This window comes from Hippocampus bargibanti, linkage group LG09 (assembly GCF_051943395.1).
Source record: "Hippocampus bargibanti isolate YZ-2025 linkage group LG09, ASM5194339v1, whole genome shotgun sequence".
NCBI classification, from domain to species: Eukaryota; Metazoa; Chordata; class Actinopteri; order Syngnathiformes; family Syngnathidae; genus Hippocampus; species Hippocampus bargibanti.
The window spans coordinates 10936222-10954154 of NC_142742.1; the positions used below are offsets into that span (position 1 = coordinate 10936222).

The window sequence follows — 17933 nt, forward strand, 5'->3', positions numbered from 1 at the left end:
CCCATTGAGTCGCTCATGTGTGACAACTAAACGGGGCGCGCATGACATACATAGGCAACACACCACCCAGCGAAATATCCAGCGTACGACCACGTCTGGACCTGCAGAGGCACAGAGACCCGTCAGACATCACTTAGCTCCTTGACATGACGCTTGTCGCCTGGGACAGTGACATGTCGTAGAAAGGTACTTGTACATTGATGAGTCGACATTTCTCAGTATTTTCTAATTTTAAGTGTTGTCAGGATTGTCTATCTTCTCACCTATCTGCTTTTATAATCAGTTGTTTTATTTGTATTTAAATGAAGCACCTTTAACTATTTTATGAAGGCCTGTGTAGCGAACGCGCCAACGAGCTGTCCTAATTACACACACACATGCACACGCACGCACTTACACACGCGCACATATACAATATTAAATGCATAAAAATGAAGAAATGTATTATAGAGATCATTTGCAATTTAATTGTCTGTACTTGTCAGTTGGTGTTAAAAATGGATATGATACAATTTTTACTGTATGTTTTCCAATAGCAGTACATCGAAATGACCACACATTTCCTTAAAGTGTAAAAGTGTTGCCTGAAGTCATTTTGACTTGAGATGTCACGTAAATTGGTGAACTAACTTTGCTGTCATCCACTAACCGTAATACAAAATATCCTGTGACTGTAAATTGTCCTTGAGAGTTTTGAAAGGCGCTTATAAATGAAATGTATTATTATTATTATTATTATTATTATTATTATTATTATTATTATTATTATTATTATTATTATTATTATTATTACACAGATTTTTAACAGATACACTACACATTTTCAACACAGACATTCAACAAAGATGGGTTTGAGTTACATTCTGATTAAAAAAATATTGCTTTTCATGCCATCCAATTGGCTAAATATATCATTTGCAATTCAGTATTATTTATTTTTCAGTGGTGTTTAAGAGGGAATAAAAATAAATGCCTCTGGTATATTTTCCACCATTAAACCTTAGAGAGGTCCACTGAATTGGATTTATTTACTTTCGATGCTGAGATGTCACATAAATTGTTGAACACTTTGTTCCGCACTTTGTTCTATATTTTCCTCAGTATTTACATAGAAGGCTACACATTCGAAATAAACACTGGTCGAACAGGTATACAGTCTGACAAAAGAAACACTTAATTTCAGTTTAAAATTGTAACGATTCCATCAGATTACATAATCTGCTGCTGTCCTACTCCTGTTACAGCTTTAACTTTTCATGGTGTGTGATCGAGTGCCGGTCTCACGTGGCACTATTCTTTATTTCTATCAGATCCTTTTCTGTCAAATCAACTGTCACATGCAGTGATTTTTCATAACAGAGCTGATAAGGAGTCACGATAGCAGCTTTCAGCGGGCTTTCATAGCTCACACGGTGCGACACATGTCAGGATGTCACTTAAAAGCTTTGGCAAGACATATGAAAACATGCAGATATGAGATTTGGTTCATGTAGGCACTCCCCAAGGTGAAAGGCAGTATTCAGGTTAGATACCAGGGTAATACACGTTGTCTCACGACGATATCACCACTTCTTCGGATTCCCCTGAGGTTCATCCAGGGTTGTTGGATTTAAAACCTAACATAAAACAGCAAGCCTTACTGGGCATAGCAACATCTGCTTTGCACCCTCTGTTTTATTTCCATTGCAGTCTGTAGTGTGGTGTCTTATTAGGGGTCTTACAACTCTGACAGTGTGTTTATTCATATCCCAGGAATTAGCCTGACAGGTGCTGGATTTGGCAACAGTCTTAATTGGATTGAATTTATTGAGTCATTTGTTGTTATTTTTTTTGCCCCAAAAAGGGGGAACAGATGCTGAGAAATGTGTGCCACTGTGGAGACACTATTGTTGCGCATCAATAGGCCGGTGATGATCAATAGGGATTGCGTGATGTTTTTGCATTGATTATAGAAACGTGAGCCGATGAATGGAACAGGATTCCTCTCCGGGGGCCACACTGTTCCCGCTCTGCATCCAGCCCAAACGCTTCATGAAGCCCTTTGCCTTTCTCTCTAAACTACCTCTACCTCCAACGTACCTCCAACTTTGCACAACTGGTGGCAGTCACACTCAGAAGGTTTTTTTTTTGCCAAGTTGCTGCTACCCGTTTTCCCCCCAAAGATACTATAAGCTCTGCCCTGACAACATGAGGATACAGTAACACGGAGACACTCGCTGACTGTGAAATGCTATCTGCATTCTCTGCATTCTTACTGAGCTCGATCAACACGGAAACACGGGCGCTTCTAAAGCCGGGGTTAGGGGAGCAGAGCTGGATTTTCCGCTGCTTTAGAAGATGATGGGCCTGCACACCATGAGTTATGACTTGAGATCATCTCTCGCAGGTGTCGAAAGGTTCACAATGCTCTCTCACATGTAACAACCGCAAATGGAGCTAGCCACACACCTCAATAAATACATTAACTGTCCTCAGTGGTTTGAAAGCTATTACTTTTCCAAAGTGAAGTGCGGCAAATGCCCTCGACTGTGTTGGTGTAGCCTTAGCCTCCATTCACTTACATCACAGTCTATCGTGTGCGATACAACCCTCATCTGGCTTTGAAACTTGCAGTTTTCTTTTGACTCAAAATGTCAAGTTCACTGTTAAGTAATGTCCTGAACTGTCATCTGAGCCTTTTGAAAGTTCTTTTCAAACTGCTTTGACATTTCCATTACAGACTCTGGTCAGTGGTTTTTATTGTATTTAACAGGGGGCACCAGGTAGCGATGAAGGACCACATGGGTAGCTTGAGGCCCTGTTCCAAGATTCAGAGCCTTTGTGGTATATATCCTCTTACATGGGAACATTTGAAAATCAACGTACTTGTAGAATTGTGCACATATTAGATTAGATTGATGGGTGGCTGTCCAAAATACAATGCAATACATACATATTGGTTAATGTATAGTGCTTTAACAACAGCTGAAACTGAAGCGAAGCGCTAACATGGAAAACATGGAAATGTTGGTCTTTGTGGAAGCGAAAAAACCTGGCCAGCGCTTTATTGGCACCCAAACAAGAAAAAAACAAAACCTGAACAAATTCGGGATTGGCGCTCTATGTTATATTTTCAATTCTCGAATACATTTGTGAATGTTAGTGAATGAGTTACTAGTTCTGCGGTTAAAAATGTAATTATGTACAATGTAGAATTAGGAGAAATCACAATTTATACCGATCAAATAACAGTGGGTTCACGAGCAAATCACTGTGCTGTGCTGTGCCTTCCGGGGTATAGTCATAAATATTGACTGCGGTGACTGCTTACGCCAAGAAACGATCACCTCCAACAATGCAGAACAGCTTTGATACAAAAACAAACACACATTAATCTGTGTCCAAAAATTCGGTTGGTGACTCTGGTTTTGTTCAATTTTCCATTGTTGTTTTAGAAGGAATACAACACAATACAACACAATACATATTGATTTAATAGCGCTTTAACAACAGCTGAAGCTGTAACAAAGCGGTTAACATGGACAGCTATCATATACAGGCAATAAAGCATTCACAAAAACAGTAGAGAGCCCTATGGAAGGAAACCAAGACTAAGTCTGCATCATACTGAGTCGAATGCCAAAGAGTACAAGTGAGTTTTGAGAAAGGTTTTAAAGATGGGCAGCTAGGTGACTTGCCGAATGTTCAGTGGCAGGTTATTCCAGAGAGTGGGACCAGCAACGGAAAGGGCTCCACCCCCTCTGAGTTTAGTTTTTGGCACATCTAATAATGGCTGGTCATCAGACCTGAGGCGCCGGGAAGGTGTGCAGAAGTGGATGAGCATGGAGACGTAAGGAGGAGCGAGGCCATTTCAAGATTTGAAGACAAATAATTCGATATTGAAAAGAACTCTAAATGGTATAGGGAGCCAGTGAAGGGAGGCCAGAGTAGTAGTTATATGCTCCCTCTTACGAGTACCAGTCAAAAGGCGAGCAGCAGCATTCTGGACTATCTGGAGACGCTTCATGGATGATTGGCTGAAGTAAAGCATAATACAGTAATCGAGCCGAGATGTGACAAAGGCATGAATTACTGCAATTAAGCCATTGGCAAAAACGATAGATTTATCCAAAGCTCAGTGGACTTATACACTTAAGAGAGGAATATGAAATTTAAATGTGACTCGTGATGTGAAGTTTTACACAACTTCAAATGTTACTTGTGTCCAATGTCTGTTGTGATGTGATCTTGTGTCCATGCATAGCATGAAGAGAGCTTGTGAGCATTTTGGATCCCACCTCCCCAGCGTTGTGCCGGCCCCTCTGTCACTTTAAGTCCTCCCCCCTCGGATCCAGCCAACAGCAGCTGTTCCATATTCATCAAGCCCTTGAGTCTTAAAGAGCCCTATCCCGCCTGTGGAAAGAGTCATTCCTCTTGCTGGTGCTCTCCTGCGCTCTCCATCTCAGTCCTTATCCTACCACTGCATCTCTCTCTCTCTCTCTCTCTCTCTCTCTCTCTCTCTCTCTCTCTCTCTCTCTCTCTCTCTCTCTCTCTCTCTCTCTCTCTCTCTCTCTCTCTCTCTCTCTCTCTCTCTCTCTCTCTCTCTCTCCCCCCCTTCTCTCTCTTTTTCACTGTCCCTTGCCTCCTTTCTCTGCCCTCAACACACATGCACTCTCCAACAATCAGAGACGCAGTCTTCTTGCCACACACCTAGACATAAACACATCCACAACACACATGTCCCCTTCCACATGCGCGCAGCCACTCAGTCCATCAGAGTCCAACATACCTGTGCAGGCTGGGGGAAGCGCTGCTGGAGGGGGTTTTCGGCAGCAACGCCTCTGAGGGTGCTCCGCTGTCATTTGGGGGAAGAAGCGGCTCTCAATTGTTTCCTCTTTCCTCTTCCTCTCATTCCTGGAATGCTAAAACTGGACTGATGGACATTTCAGAACTTTGTCTCCCAGACCCTATCAGCTATCATCACCAGTAGGTGCACTCTTTTTTCCTTGCTTCCTTCTTTTCCTTCACTTTTAACACCTCCCTGTGATCTTTATTTCCTTTCAGTTCATGTAATGTTTTAGTTTCACTTTGCTTGCACTTTTCTGTCAATCTCACTTTTTTAGCACTTAAACTTTTCCTGTTTTAGATATCGCCTCATGTCAACCATGTACGATGGAGTTTCGGTGACTTTTTTTTTTTAAATCAAGCGACTGGGCATGAGAAACACTGGAAGTCTAAGCCTGTGTTTGTAATTTCATCGCTTGAGCAGATCTTTTATGACAGCCTTGACATGTTAAAATCTGAGCGTGGATCACCAATTCCGTTTCACAAGTGAACGCGTCATAGCTTTTGAATTAGTTCAGGGGATGAATTTTACTGTATGTTCATAAATAAATAGGATAAAAATACTTCAAGTTTTGGGATCAAAGTAAATGTATAAAGCAGTGGGTAAGATACATTGTTGGATTAAATAAACAAGCAGCCCATCAGTGACACGCAAAACAAGCTCCCTCCTCTGATTTACACTCTGACCCACCTTATCATAGCACCAGTTTCATAATTTGTAATTGTGCAAAATAAATTATGAATGCATTCAAAATACAGACATTTCCTCAAAAATGTTTCTACACAAAATTTACAAAATATCCTCGACCGAGTATGAATTCTACAATTTGAAATAAATAATAAAAAGCTTTTGTGAAGCCTTAAAGGTAAATGTTTCTTTAAGGGTTGTTTGTTTATTCCAAATAGATAATTTAATCCAGTCAGACATTGAGATATATTGTTAATTAAAGATAATTTGCTTCATTTCAGAAATAATTGTGCCCTTATTTTAACTGCGCCAATAAATATGCTGCCTTATTCATCACAATTCATTTTGTCAATTTGCTCATTTAGAAAGAATTGACATCTTTTTAAGATGGATAAAAAATAGTTGAAGAGCTGTGGACTCGCTTTTCTTTTATAAAGCTGAAATTTTCTCTGTGGTTTACTTTGCTGTCATAACTGCGCCTTATTTAACTCGTGCTACTATTAAAAACTTGTCTAATTGATTAAAGTTGTTCCTTTAATGCATTTTAAAATTTCTTGTTGTAAAAAGTGTCAAAATAATAAAATCATTGTGTCTAAAATGCACTAGTCATAGAAGTTGAAGGCATAAAATAAATAAATCTAAGTTTCGCAAAACACTAAGAACTATTATTAATTCAAAGCTCCTTTTCAGACTTTTTATACTGAGTGGGTTTGACTGAACTTGTTGGTTTAGTGAATAATGGATGTGTAAATTTTGCGTCTCATTAAATGAACTCTAAAGTGAGAGGAAGAAGTTAATCATTCTAACTGTAAAACATAATTTCCAAGACAAATTCAACATGCCATATTAATATGTTAAAAATATTTTGTCAAAGTTTGTTCCATTTTCATTCAACTCAACGTTCTTCCCCTTCAACTTTATTATTTCAAAACCGACCAAAAGCATACCGCATTTTCAAGTACAACTAAATGGGGGGGATTACAGATTTCCTTGATATTTAATATTTATTTTACCCTTGCCTCGATTTACATTTTGTTTATATGTCACAGAGAAAATCTGAATAATGAAGAAGCATAATGTACTGTAGTAATGTGATGAAATATGTCATGTACACATAGCAAACTACAGAGAAAAAAAATCATTCTAGATTTTTCATAACTACAATTTATTTTCTCCTGTATCTTTTTTCATGTGTGTGAGGGTGTTTGAGTATGTGTGTGACATTTTGACGTTTCAGTTAAGAAGCAGCCCCCTTCTCTTCTATGTTCATTGCCATTTAAATGACACACATTTATTGCTGAACACGACTTTGATGATTGTATGAGAGGATTAGTCAGATGTACAGGATTGATTCCGTGTCGATACCACAGTACCATTATAAAATCACCATGGCATGACTCTATATATAGACCCGCCAACCTCGCCAGTGTCCAAATTGTCAGCAGACAGTTATTTTGGAATTAGAGGACCTTAAATTTCTGAACAAGTTGAATGACTGTCTACAAATGTATGGATTTATTCTACGCCGGAGCATTTTAATTTTTTCTTGAAGTTGCGAATGAGTCAAATATTTACTTTCTGCTAATAGTCGAACGTCGCTGGTCGTGCTTTCAGGCAGTCAGCATGTGACTTCTCCGTGGTGTAAAATGTTCCCTTTTAGCTCAGCATTACCATGGCTTCGAACAGTTAACTTGTCCCTCATGAAATGAGACCTTTTTCATGTATTTTTTTTTTCTCGAGAGAAACAGAAAGAAGTTAGCACACGTTGATGGATTAGATTTAAATTTATTTGACATTATTCCCAGCTCGTGCTGCATTGGAGCCTGCAAACACCCATTCGACAGTCCATCCGATAGATTGTTATTAGGTTTCAGAAAACAAGGGGAGGGAATTACATTAGTGTATCTTAAGTTAAAAGCTCTTTGCTCTTTGACCAAGTGTTTCATTGTTGTTGGGCTAATCAGATTTTTGCTGTCTTCATGGAGATGCTATCGCAGGGTAGAGGCAATGGTGGATAACCAAAGCAGCCCCGCACAGACACGATCCAGATGGGATCAGTTTACGATAATTTGGTTTTAGAATACATTACAAGAAGAGGTTCCTGGCTGAGAATGGCCACCCCGCTAGGCGACGCAAGCCTCTGTAACTCCCCGAAGCTGACCGGCCTGTCTTTTCCCGTCCCGTCCTGCATTTAGGTGGCGTTGTGGCGTCTGTGATGTCTATAAATTCAGTTTGTCACCCAATTCTAAATACTTCTTCCTTGTACCAACAGGGCTTTGTTGTCCAATTCATTAGAGAGATTCCTGAGTCCACTGGCCACGCTGGAGCCTTCTCATTTCTGGTATCTAGTATCATTACTTTCACTGTAAATGTGTCACTCAGATTGAGATGAGGTGGTGGGGGGGGGTTGAATCCCCAGGCCAAATGGGGATGCAGAGTATATTGACACTCTATTCCCACTATTCTTTCTTTTATCATATAGGTTTACACAAAAATGCTTGAACATGATTGAAAACATAGATTATCTGACTTTTTTACGCCTTCCCTTGAAAATAAACCGCTGTCCCCTAATGTGGACCCTTAGCTTGTGATTCCCTATCCTCTTTGCTTATGCACCAAAACTATCGCAAATCTTCACACGTGCCCCTACTAATTTCTCTCCCACGGTAACGTTGGAGACCTATACCGCGGTGTGAGAATCTGTTATAAATAACTCGGTCCATTAGTCTAGAAGGATAATGCTAGCCTACGTGGGCTCTTATGCCCTTGTGGCAGCCGAGTGCTATCACCGACACAGCGTGTCAGCACTTCTTCCTGTTGCTCCAATACTGAAGAGGTCCTCTTCATTTGCAGACCCATTTTCCCATGTATAAAAACACCCACATTGCCCCACATTGCTTGTAAGTTTCTTCAAATAAATCAAGAAAGTGGTGAACTGTAAAATGTGCAAATGTTAGGGGAATAGAGAAAAAAAATCAACTTAGTTTGCAAAGTTTTACCGATTACAAAGGGCCTCCTCGGCCTCGCTGTGCGTGGATAACTATATGGGTGTTTATCAGTGAAGGCTATTGGTATTGAGCGCGCCGTTGTTTGAAGGTTATGTTTCTGAGCAGTAATTGAAATGCAAAATAACATTAGGATCGATGGTTAGCTTTGTTTATTTATGAAATCAATATTGAAACCGTCCCTCACAGCAGGATCTCCCATTCCTTCTGACAGCTTTAGCGTGTCTTCTCTGCGTATGCCGGACCAGCCTTGCTCCCACTATAACTAAGCAGCCCCCCGTGATGTTCATTGGAAAGCTGTGAACAAACGGCCGCCTTGTGTGTACATTGATGCAGACTTTGACTAACAGAAAACATTTCAAGCATAAGATCAGGAACTGTTGAAGTTATTAAATTGTAAAAAAAGTAATGAAATAAAAAACAAAGAATTGAACAAAAATCATAGCAATGTTAAATGTGGATATGTAGGGTTTTTTTCATTTAGTTTTGCTCTTTCCTTCATGCATGCGTGGTTGCTGCCCCATTTGAATGTCAGTCACAAACTAGCTTGACTTAAAACATCTCCTTCGGATAGAGCCAGGACAGTGCTAAGTGCAATCAAATAGTAACTTTGAGTGGTTGGTTGTTGAACCTGCCCCTCGGAGGCAGAGAACAACCCCCACTCCTCATCACACATTACCACCCCCACCCCCGACACCCCCTTCCAAGGTGTCCGCAAGCACGGTACAAGGCTGATATGTATGTTTAGATTGCCCCCTGAAGGAGACACATTAATTCATGAAATATCCCCAAAGTTTAATTATTTCTGAATGGTATGGTGGCGGAACCGATCATATAAATCAGTAAGGCCCTCCCGCCTTTTTATGACCAGCAGTATTTATGGGAAATATGTGGCAGCTGGTGAAGATGAGCTTGTAAAAAGGCCATTGCTATAGCGAAGTCTGCCACAGAAGCAAACATCGTCACAGCATCAATCCTTTTACAGTCATTTAAATTTGAAGTCGGACTTGATGCTCGTGTCATTTCTAGACAGGGAGCCCCTGTGGTTTGCTTCCTAATGGCTACACTGACGATAACCTATACAAATATACATATGGAATTATGTTTTTTAAAATTCCTGGACATGTCATCATTTTGTGTACATGACGTCTGTTTTTGTTCGTTTGTGTTTGGCTTCTTTTGATTGGAAATGTTGGAGGTACGGCGGAATGTTTGTTTCAAGCAGGTAGGGTTGACTCCTGTACAAGAAGAGGCTATCAGAGGAAGATTAATGAAGCAATTTCATGCATGGCGATATGCCTCCGTCCCCCTGTACGCACACTCACTGTCTTAAACCTGTGAGTTCCACTAGACTTAAATAACCTTAAACCTTTTATAAAAATATTTCTGTTTGCACCCATGCAAAACAATTCTAGGACATTCTGACAATTGTTTTTTTTTTCTGTATGTGTTTTTGGGGAAGAGTTCATTTCAGAAAACCAATGCTTTTGTCAATATATCAGTGTATATCACTTTTTTTTGGATGTGAATGATTGTGCTGAAGTGAAACTGCATAATTCCCGATGACATTTTTGCATTAAAAATAAATCAAATTATTATTTAAAATTATTCAATTTACTAACGTGCTGAAATGTGAATTGTGAGTGAATGATTAGAGACTCCATTTGTCGCATTATATCATATAATAAATATCAGCTCAACTAATTTTAATGCACAAAATATTTGACTGTCAAAACACCACCAGTCAAAAAGTAGACCGAAAATGACTTTTCATATTTCATGGGCTATTGTAATTTCATGTTGTCAAATTATACCATGACATTGTCACTGAACAGATGTAATGGAAACTAATCTTTTCAAATGAAAAGACACAATTAGACATTTGATCCCAAATGTACTGCATTGGGGGCTAGACTTATCATGAGTTTCTTTTTATTTCATATAGCATGATGAGTTGTTCAATTCTGCAGGGAAGTCCTCCACTGGGGTTCCGGAGAAGATTGTACTTTTTTTTTTTGCTCCATAGAATATGAAGTTTAGTCTATCTCCAGGCCCCGCCTCTCTCATCCCTCCATGGACAGTATCTCTCTATCACATGTCATTTGCTTCCATCAACATCCTGAACTCAACCCCTTATAAGAACCAGATCTGCCCTGTGCGACCCAGATGGTTTACGTCAGACAAAAAGCAGAGTCTATATGCCAGCAGCATCTCCACAACAGGAAGGAGCAAGAAGCGTGGGGGAGGTGGGGATCAATAGATGTGATCTACAGTATTTCTTGGCCTGGGCTATCATATGGTGCCGTAAGAGCTCAAGTTGTCGTAGTGGAGTGAGCTCATCGCTTCATAAAGATGATAGCAGCGTTACTGTGGAGCAGCTAAATATAATCCTGTGCTGGATATTGAGAGACTTAATTGTCGAATCCACAGAAGACATGAACATGGTCCCCCTCAATGGGAACCCAGTAGTAGCCCCCCAGCCTATGGTCTATTGATTGGGGCCCTCAATCTGCTTTGCTACCACAAACACAGTCACGTGGACTTTTAGGCCAAAACCAAATTGGGGGTGGAGAATCTTAAAAATAATCTTCATAGATCAAAGTAGATCCCCAGTGTGCAACCACGACATACCACTTCACCCAGTGACAGTGACAAGAACTTACCCCACGACTACATTTCCCCCATATTCCCATGGCAGTCATTAATGTGGGACAAGTTAGATAAAAAAGATTTTATGTATCAGATGATTGTACATTTGAATCCCAAAGGCTGCTCCAAGTCCTTCTGGGACCCCGGTTGTCTGTTTGCCCCCATGTCAGTGACGTGCGGTGAGGTTCATGGCTGGTGAGGCACTGACGTCATCAATGACGTCACCGCTCGTCTCTACTCAGTATTTGAACGGTAAATGTGAAAATTCAGCGATTTTGAAAAAAATCCTAAAACGGTGAAGTTAAATGGACAAGAACGTTAAAGTACAAATCACTAAATACATCTAACTGTTTAATTTATTTTTTTCATTTGATATTTCCATGACAGCTTTCCATGATGACAGGTGAGGCACTGCCTCACCTGCCTCCACTGACTGCATGTCACTGCCCCATGTGGACACACTCTGCAAATCTTAATTTAACATTTACTGGCTGGAAGGTTCTCCCTCGCCTTTGTTCAGTCATTGCTTTTCCTATGAGTCCCTAGCTGTGTGTTGAAGCGGTAAAAGGTGGTCATAGCCCTTCGAGGGGAGGAGGCCAGTAGGTTTTTGACTCTGCTAGAGAGGCTGAGCAAGGCTCAGAGGAGGTATTTTAGAAACTAATTGAGTTTGTCCAACCTGCGCCTGACTCCAGGACCGGTGGCTTATCAGACCACATCGCCTGGGGTCTTCAAGACAGATCCGCCCCTACTGGGGCATCTGATATCAACTTCACCCTGCCTGCGGATGTCAACCCCAACCTCCCCTGCGCATCCCCACTCAGTTTGAGGTAGCAGGCTTGTGACACCTGGTGATGAGGTCCCCAAATGGTCTAAAATTGTGTTTTTGGACATCAGGTGGCCTTGCTTGTAAATACAACCAGATAAATAACATCAAGGGTTTTATTCACTCCGTGAGCCCAGCCTGTAGTGTTCTTTGTGTGCTGAATTGTAGGTTCCAGCGGAAAATGTCAGTCCTCCTGAAGTTAGCAAGAATGATTTCACAGGATTTTTTACAAACTTGCTCATTCAGATCACAACTGCTATCAAGACAATCTCAAGTTTTGCTTACAGGAAAGAAAGTGTCAAGACATGGAGGAACGAGTGTTCCCTCAGATGTTCAGGAACAGTGAGTATCTGAGAATTTTTCCCAGTTATTAATACACGGTACTGGTGGAATGATATGAGGGAACTGAAATATTGCTCGTAAGACCAGATGGAATCAGATTAAAACAAAGTGAGCACGTGTATGCCTCTACTCAGCACAAATTTTGATCCGGACAAAAGGAGAAGGAAAAGAGAAAGGAAAATGAGAAAAGGAGCAGTAAGAGGAGCCGCACTTCTGTAGCCCGACCGGCAATAGAATATGAAACACTTTTAGTTAGCTTGAGGAAGGAAGTAAAAGAGAATAATAGATTTCACAGCATGATGGTATCTACAGTAATGTGCAACACATTTGCTAATTAGCACCTATTCCACATACTGAAATATTAATCCCACCAATTATGACTGTCAAAATATTTAGTGTTCATAATTCACGGTATGATGGTATTTATTCATACATTTAAATTCGTATGCCCCCATTTAATATCCGGACTATATATCTATACATACTGTAGATATATACAGGTAGATATACATGTATATAGATATATATCTTCTACACTGTTTGATTAATACCACATGTTTAAAATGTTGTTAGTATTCCCTCAGGATCATTAATCAATATATGCAGACTTGTTAAAAACACACGCATAGCTGTGGAATAATCTGTCATAGCACAATGAGTTAAGGGAATTCCAGCCAGAACATTTATAATAAATGGCCACATTGAGCTGGAGGCGAAACAGTTAAGACACTTATGCAATTATGCTAAGTATCACCCTGAAGTTGGCCTTTGAACCGGGGTTAGGCTTACTCTGAATTTGTGAAATAAAATCTAAATGGAGCCATCTTGTGTGCCTGCGTTTTAATATATAGCCTTTAATAAGCCAAGTGCAGGTGCCCTACCGCACAGGTGCACATATCCATCTAAAACAGAACATAAAGCAAATGAACAGAGCCATGCAATAATTTACGCAGATGCAATCTGCATTCATTATCGAGGGCGGCAAGTTCTATTTTAGAAAGGCATGAAATTGATTCACCTTTCAATTTCTGTATGCAAGGACGTTTCAGAGTACAAATGGATTTGTTTTAAGCCGCAAATCTGAATAACACATTGCTATCCTGAATAAAATAAATAATAAATACAACATTTTGTTGTGTTTGAAATCAAGTTAAAAGGACACTTTTTGAGAATTTAGTTTGGGCATTCATATGAGGAAAAAAAGAATACATGGAAGTAATAAGCCTGTCATCTTATTCCTCAAGGTCAATGGTTTTAGCATGGGAGCATTTTTTATGATTATTTTAGCAGTTAACCTTTTTTGTGTGTGTGTGTGTGTGTGTGTGGGGGGGGGTTCCAGAAGTGGTAGGCACCTGGAGCTCCAATGAATATACATGACATCAGGGAGAGAAACCCTGGAATGAGATTTAATTTGACACACTGACCCCCATCTCCGTGGGCCTAGGAAGCCGGGGTGAGAAAATAAGGTTGACCCAATGACCCCTGGGCCTGAACCTCTCTGTCAACCACCCTTGCAATTAAATCATCCTCAGAGTGAGAGGCAGTTTGGCCAAGTGAGTAGACACATAGCAGAGGCCTCTGGTTTTCTGTCCTCAGCAAGAAACGCTCAGACTGACAGCTAACGTCCAAGCAGGCATCTTGGGTCCACCGGTGTTAATGCTATTCTGTTATGTCAAACATGCAAACATTACAACTTGTCGGCAAAATGCTGATGGTATAATGTGATCAGGACGTCATTTGACTGCATTGTTGCTCTTCACCTATTGCCTGGTGGTGAACCAAAAAAAATGGCAACGCTCGATTGAGTTAATATAAGAACATTCAGGTGACCTTTTACCTCCACCACAGGAGTGCAAAGCGATGTGTCTGTTTTCAAATATCCAACCATAACAATTCACTAAATATTCACATTGAACGAATATACAGTGAGACCTCAACTTTCAAACTTAATTGGTTCCCAGACAGAGTGTAAGGCGAAAAGTGTGTATCTCAAAAAAAAAAATCCCATAGGAAACCATTAAAATGGTAATAATCCGTTCCTGGGTTTCTATAAAATACTATTCAACTAAATAAGCCTTAAAACTACACACAACACACCTTATTCTATGTATAATAAATGTGCTATTGTATTTATTTACATTTGTGATGGTTATTGATGGCTTGATGGAATGGCGTTGGAGGTCGAAGGTCAAAGGGAATTGCTGTTTGGAAAGAGGCACATTACATGAGGACTGTAATTAAAGAAATAAACTGTGCCGTAAAATAAAGTTTTATTTACCTTTTTGATGGTCGTTGATGGCTTATGGAAGGAGTGTCACCTTCCATAAGGACTGTTGGTAACTTAACCTCTGGTGTGGCTTCTCATCTTTTTTCTTTGGAGACTCCTCATCATTTTTGCTGATTAAAAACCTCTTAATTGACACCTGTTGCTTTCTGACTTGTAAGGTCTTACGAAGCTGAGGCATCATATTATTGTTCATCATGTTGATGATTGTCATAGCCACAGTCTTCTGAATGGAAGTTCGGTAAAAACCTGCACATCATTCCACTTTGCCAACATTGCCTTTATGAGCTTACTTGATGCTGCAGCCATCTCCTCCTCAGATGTTCTCGAACCATCCGTTACTGGCTTTAAAATCCTCAATAAGCGCCGAACTTCCAGGTTGGCGCATGGCGATATCGGCCTGAATTAGCCGTGCTTTCTCGCATAAAATAGCTTTACTCACGCTGTCGCTTTTTCAACTTCTTCGATATCCCGAGACCGTCGCTTTGAGAGCACGCAAACACCTTTTGCAACAGACGCACCTTTGATGGCTTTTCTTTTCCAGAGAATGGTAGCAATTTTTGACTTAGCATAGCCGTGCTCGGCCACTAAATAACACAAAGGCACACCTCGTTTGTGTTTTTTTGTAATTGGATGAGGGAGTCGAGGGGCGGAGAGAAAGGAAGTAGAGAGAAGTCAAGGTGTCTGGGCTGACGGGTGCAAGAAAGTCTGTGCTAATTTGTCAATTGTTTGCAGGTGATTATTGCTGACACTAATAATTGGTTGTGAAAAAAAGAATGTGTATCTGGCTCATTGCCCTTCCTGGTCCTTTTTTTCCATGCGGAGGCAGCACTTAGAGGATGAAAGTTAGTCTAGCGGGTTCAGACAGTGGCTAGTTACTCCAGCAGTATTCTTACATGGAGCCGGATTTACAATCATTGAGAAAAAAATGATTTCAATCACATAAACTTTTTTATGGATTGGATGGGATTTGATTTCATGCGTAAAAAAAGAAGAATAGGCACTCTGTGATTTCTGTCCAGGTGTTGAGCAATGAATATATGGGACTATCGGATCTCGAACACCTTGGAACCAAACTGTCTATATTAAAGTACATTTGCTTCATTCAGAAAAAGTTTGAGAACCACTGTTTACGTGCAATGGAAACTTAATTGTGCATGCCAGTTTCTCACATTTTGTGCATTAATCAACATTTCTGTATTTATATATTATACATGAACAATTTGTTTCATTCATTGAAGGTGCGTCTTATAGTCCGGTGCGCCTTAAAAAGGGAAAAAGTTGGAAAATACACCATTCATCTGGGGTGCCCCTTATACTCCGGTGTGGAGGTAACTGGTACCTATCAGGGGTAACTGTGAGACAATGTGCAAAGTACCATGAACAAAAGTATTTGTCTTATTTTTATCAGAATCAGAATCATATTTACTCGTCTGTAGAGGTTGAGGTTTTCTTTGGGAGTGACAAGGTTGGATAGGATCAGGAATGAGTACATTAGAGGGACAACTCATATTAGAGGCTTTGGAGAGAAAGTCAGAGAGGCCAGACTGAAATGGTTTGGACATGTCTAGAGAGAGAGTGACTATATCGGGAGAAGGATGCTGAGCCTTGCACTGCCAGGCAGGATACCGAGAGGAAGACCGAAGAGGAGGTATATGGATGTGGTCAAAGAGGACATGAAGGTAGCTGGCGTCAGGGAAGAGGATGCACAAAACCGGGATAGATGGAGGACATTGATTCGCTGTGGCGACCCCTGAGGGGAAAAGCCGAAAGGAAAAGAAGAAGAAGAGAAGACACAAGGAATTTGTCTCCAGTAGAAGACGCTGCATTAGTATCATCAGTATAAAAATAAATAAATAAATAAAAGACAGAAAAAATAAGTATGGAAGGGCATTCCTCAATGTACCATATTTGCTTCAAAAGCTGACCCTGCACTTCCTATGCGCCATATACAGTATGTAAAGAAATATTTAGCCGCAACAGGACTCGCAGCTACTATCAGCAGCCACAGACTCCATTTGTAGAAGAAACAGTATGTAACCCAAGCCTTATAATGTGGTGTTCCTTATATTTGGAAAACTTTTCTGTATTTATATATTATGCATGGACACTTTGTTTCATTCATTGAAGGTGCGTCTTATAGTCCGGTGCGCCTTATATATGGAAAAAGTTTGAAAATACACCATTCATCTGGGGTGCCCCTTATACTCCGGTGTGCCTTATATACCGGAAAATACGGTAACTATGAGACAATGTGCAAAGTATCAAGCAGAGCTAAAGCGATCAGTGGTAGAATAAAATCCAATAACAGTTGTACAGTCTTTTTAAAGTGATCAGTCGCTGTATTTGCAATAACAAAAAGTGTGCAAATTGGCAGATGTCCTTGAACGCCTCAAAGTGTCTGGTGCTGCGGCTGGAGATTATGCTGGGACACTATTATGGTACTGTCTTTGATTGGCGGGCATGAAAGTGGTACTTGGAGTATTTTATTTAGTTATTTATTTATTTAGATTTTTGCTTGGCACCTTATTACTTGGTGCTTTTCTGTCACTCTCTTTTTCTGTTTCAGTCGGCTTCAACAAATGAGTTTGTCCATTTATATGCACACCTGAACATGTCATCTAACTGTAGATAATCTTTTTGATTTTAATCATCAAAGTGATCTTTGCTGTTTGGTTCGTGGCAAGTGACAATTTATTTTGGCAGGCCGTCCTTGTCCATTTTCTGAGCCGGTGAAACGTAAAGATACTGTATATCTTGATGGACTGGTACTCAATGATTACAGTAATAATAAATGATAAAATACACAATTGTGCCATTAGTCTGAATGAGTAACTTGCACCTCTCAAATCAGCAATCAGCTGGTTCCATCTTTGCTCGGTCTGTCTGTCTGTCTGTCTGTCTGTCTGTCTGTCTGTCTGTCTCTCTCTCTCTCTCTCTCTCTCTCTCTCTCTCTCTCTCTCTCTCTCTCTCTCTCTCTCTCTCTCTCTCTCTCTCTCTCTCAAAAAATCATCACACCCGATTTTCAAAATAATACTTATTTCATACTGAAATGATCAATGATTTTTTTTTTTTTTGGTCCAATGCCCTGGACCTGGTCTCTGGCCTGCTGCCAAATTTCCCATTACTTGGTGACAATGTTCCCTCAAATTTTCCATGTGTCTGAGCATTCACGTAAACTCCATGAACATCCTTGGACGTGCACATGGCGGCCAAAAGAGTATCACACCTGTCCAAAACCTGAGATGATAACACGCTACATGATGTAGGCATGTAACAAAAAGTCGAAGCACGAATAGAACCAAATAAAGCACATCT

At 40.3% G+C, this 17933-nt stretch overlaps 1 protein-coding gene across 5 annotated transcripts in view; it reads left to right on the top strand.

Annotated features, from left to right (window-relative positions):
- The first annotated feature begins 4430 nt into the window (after positions 1 to 4430).
- esrrb (estrogen related receptor beta) overlaps positions 4431 to 17933 on the top strand; it is a 55818-nt gene continuing 42315 nt past the window's right edge. For 2 of the 5 annotated variants that reach the window (XM_089003673.1, XM_089003674.1), the window contains exons 1-2: positions 4431 to 4965; positions 7785 to 7853. In XM_089003673.1, the coding sequence (XP_088859799.1) occupies positions 4916 to 4965; positions 7785 to 7853 (119 nt within the window). In that variant the 5' untranslated portion in view covers positions 4431 to 4915. Of the gene's footprint in view, positions 4966 to 7784; positions 7854 to 12010; positions 12332 to 17933 lie in introns of those variants that run through there. The other 3 variants (XM_089003675.1, XM_089003670.1, XM_089003671.1) reach the window with 3 other exon arrangements.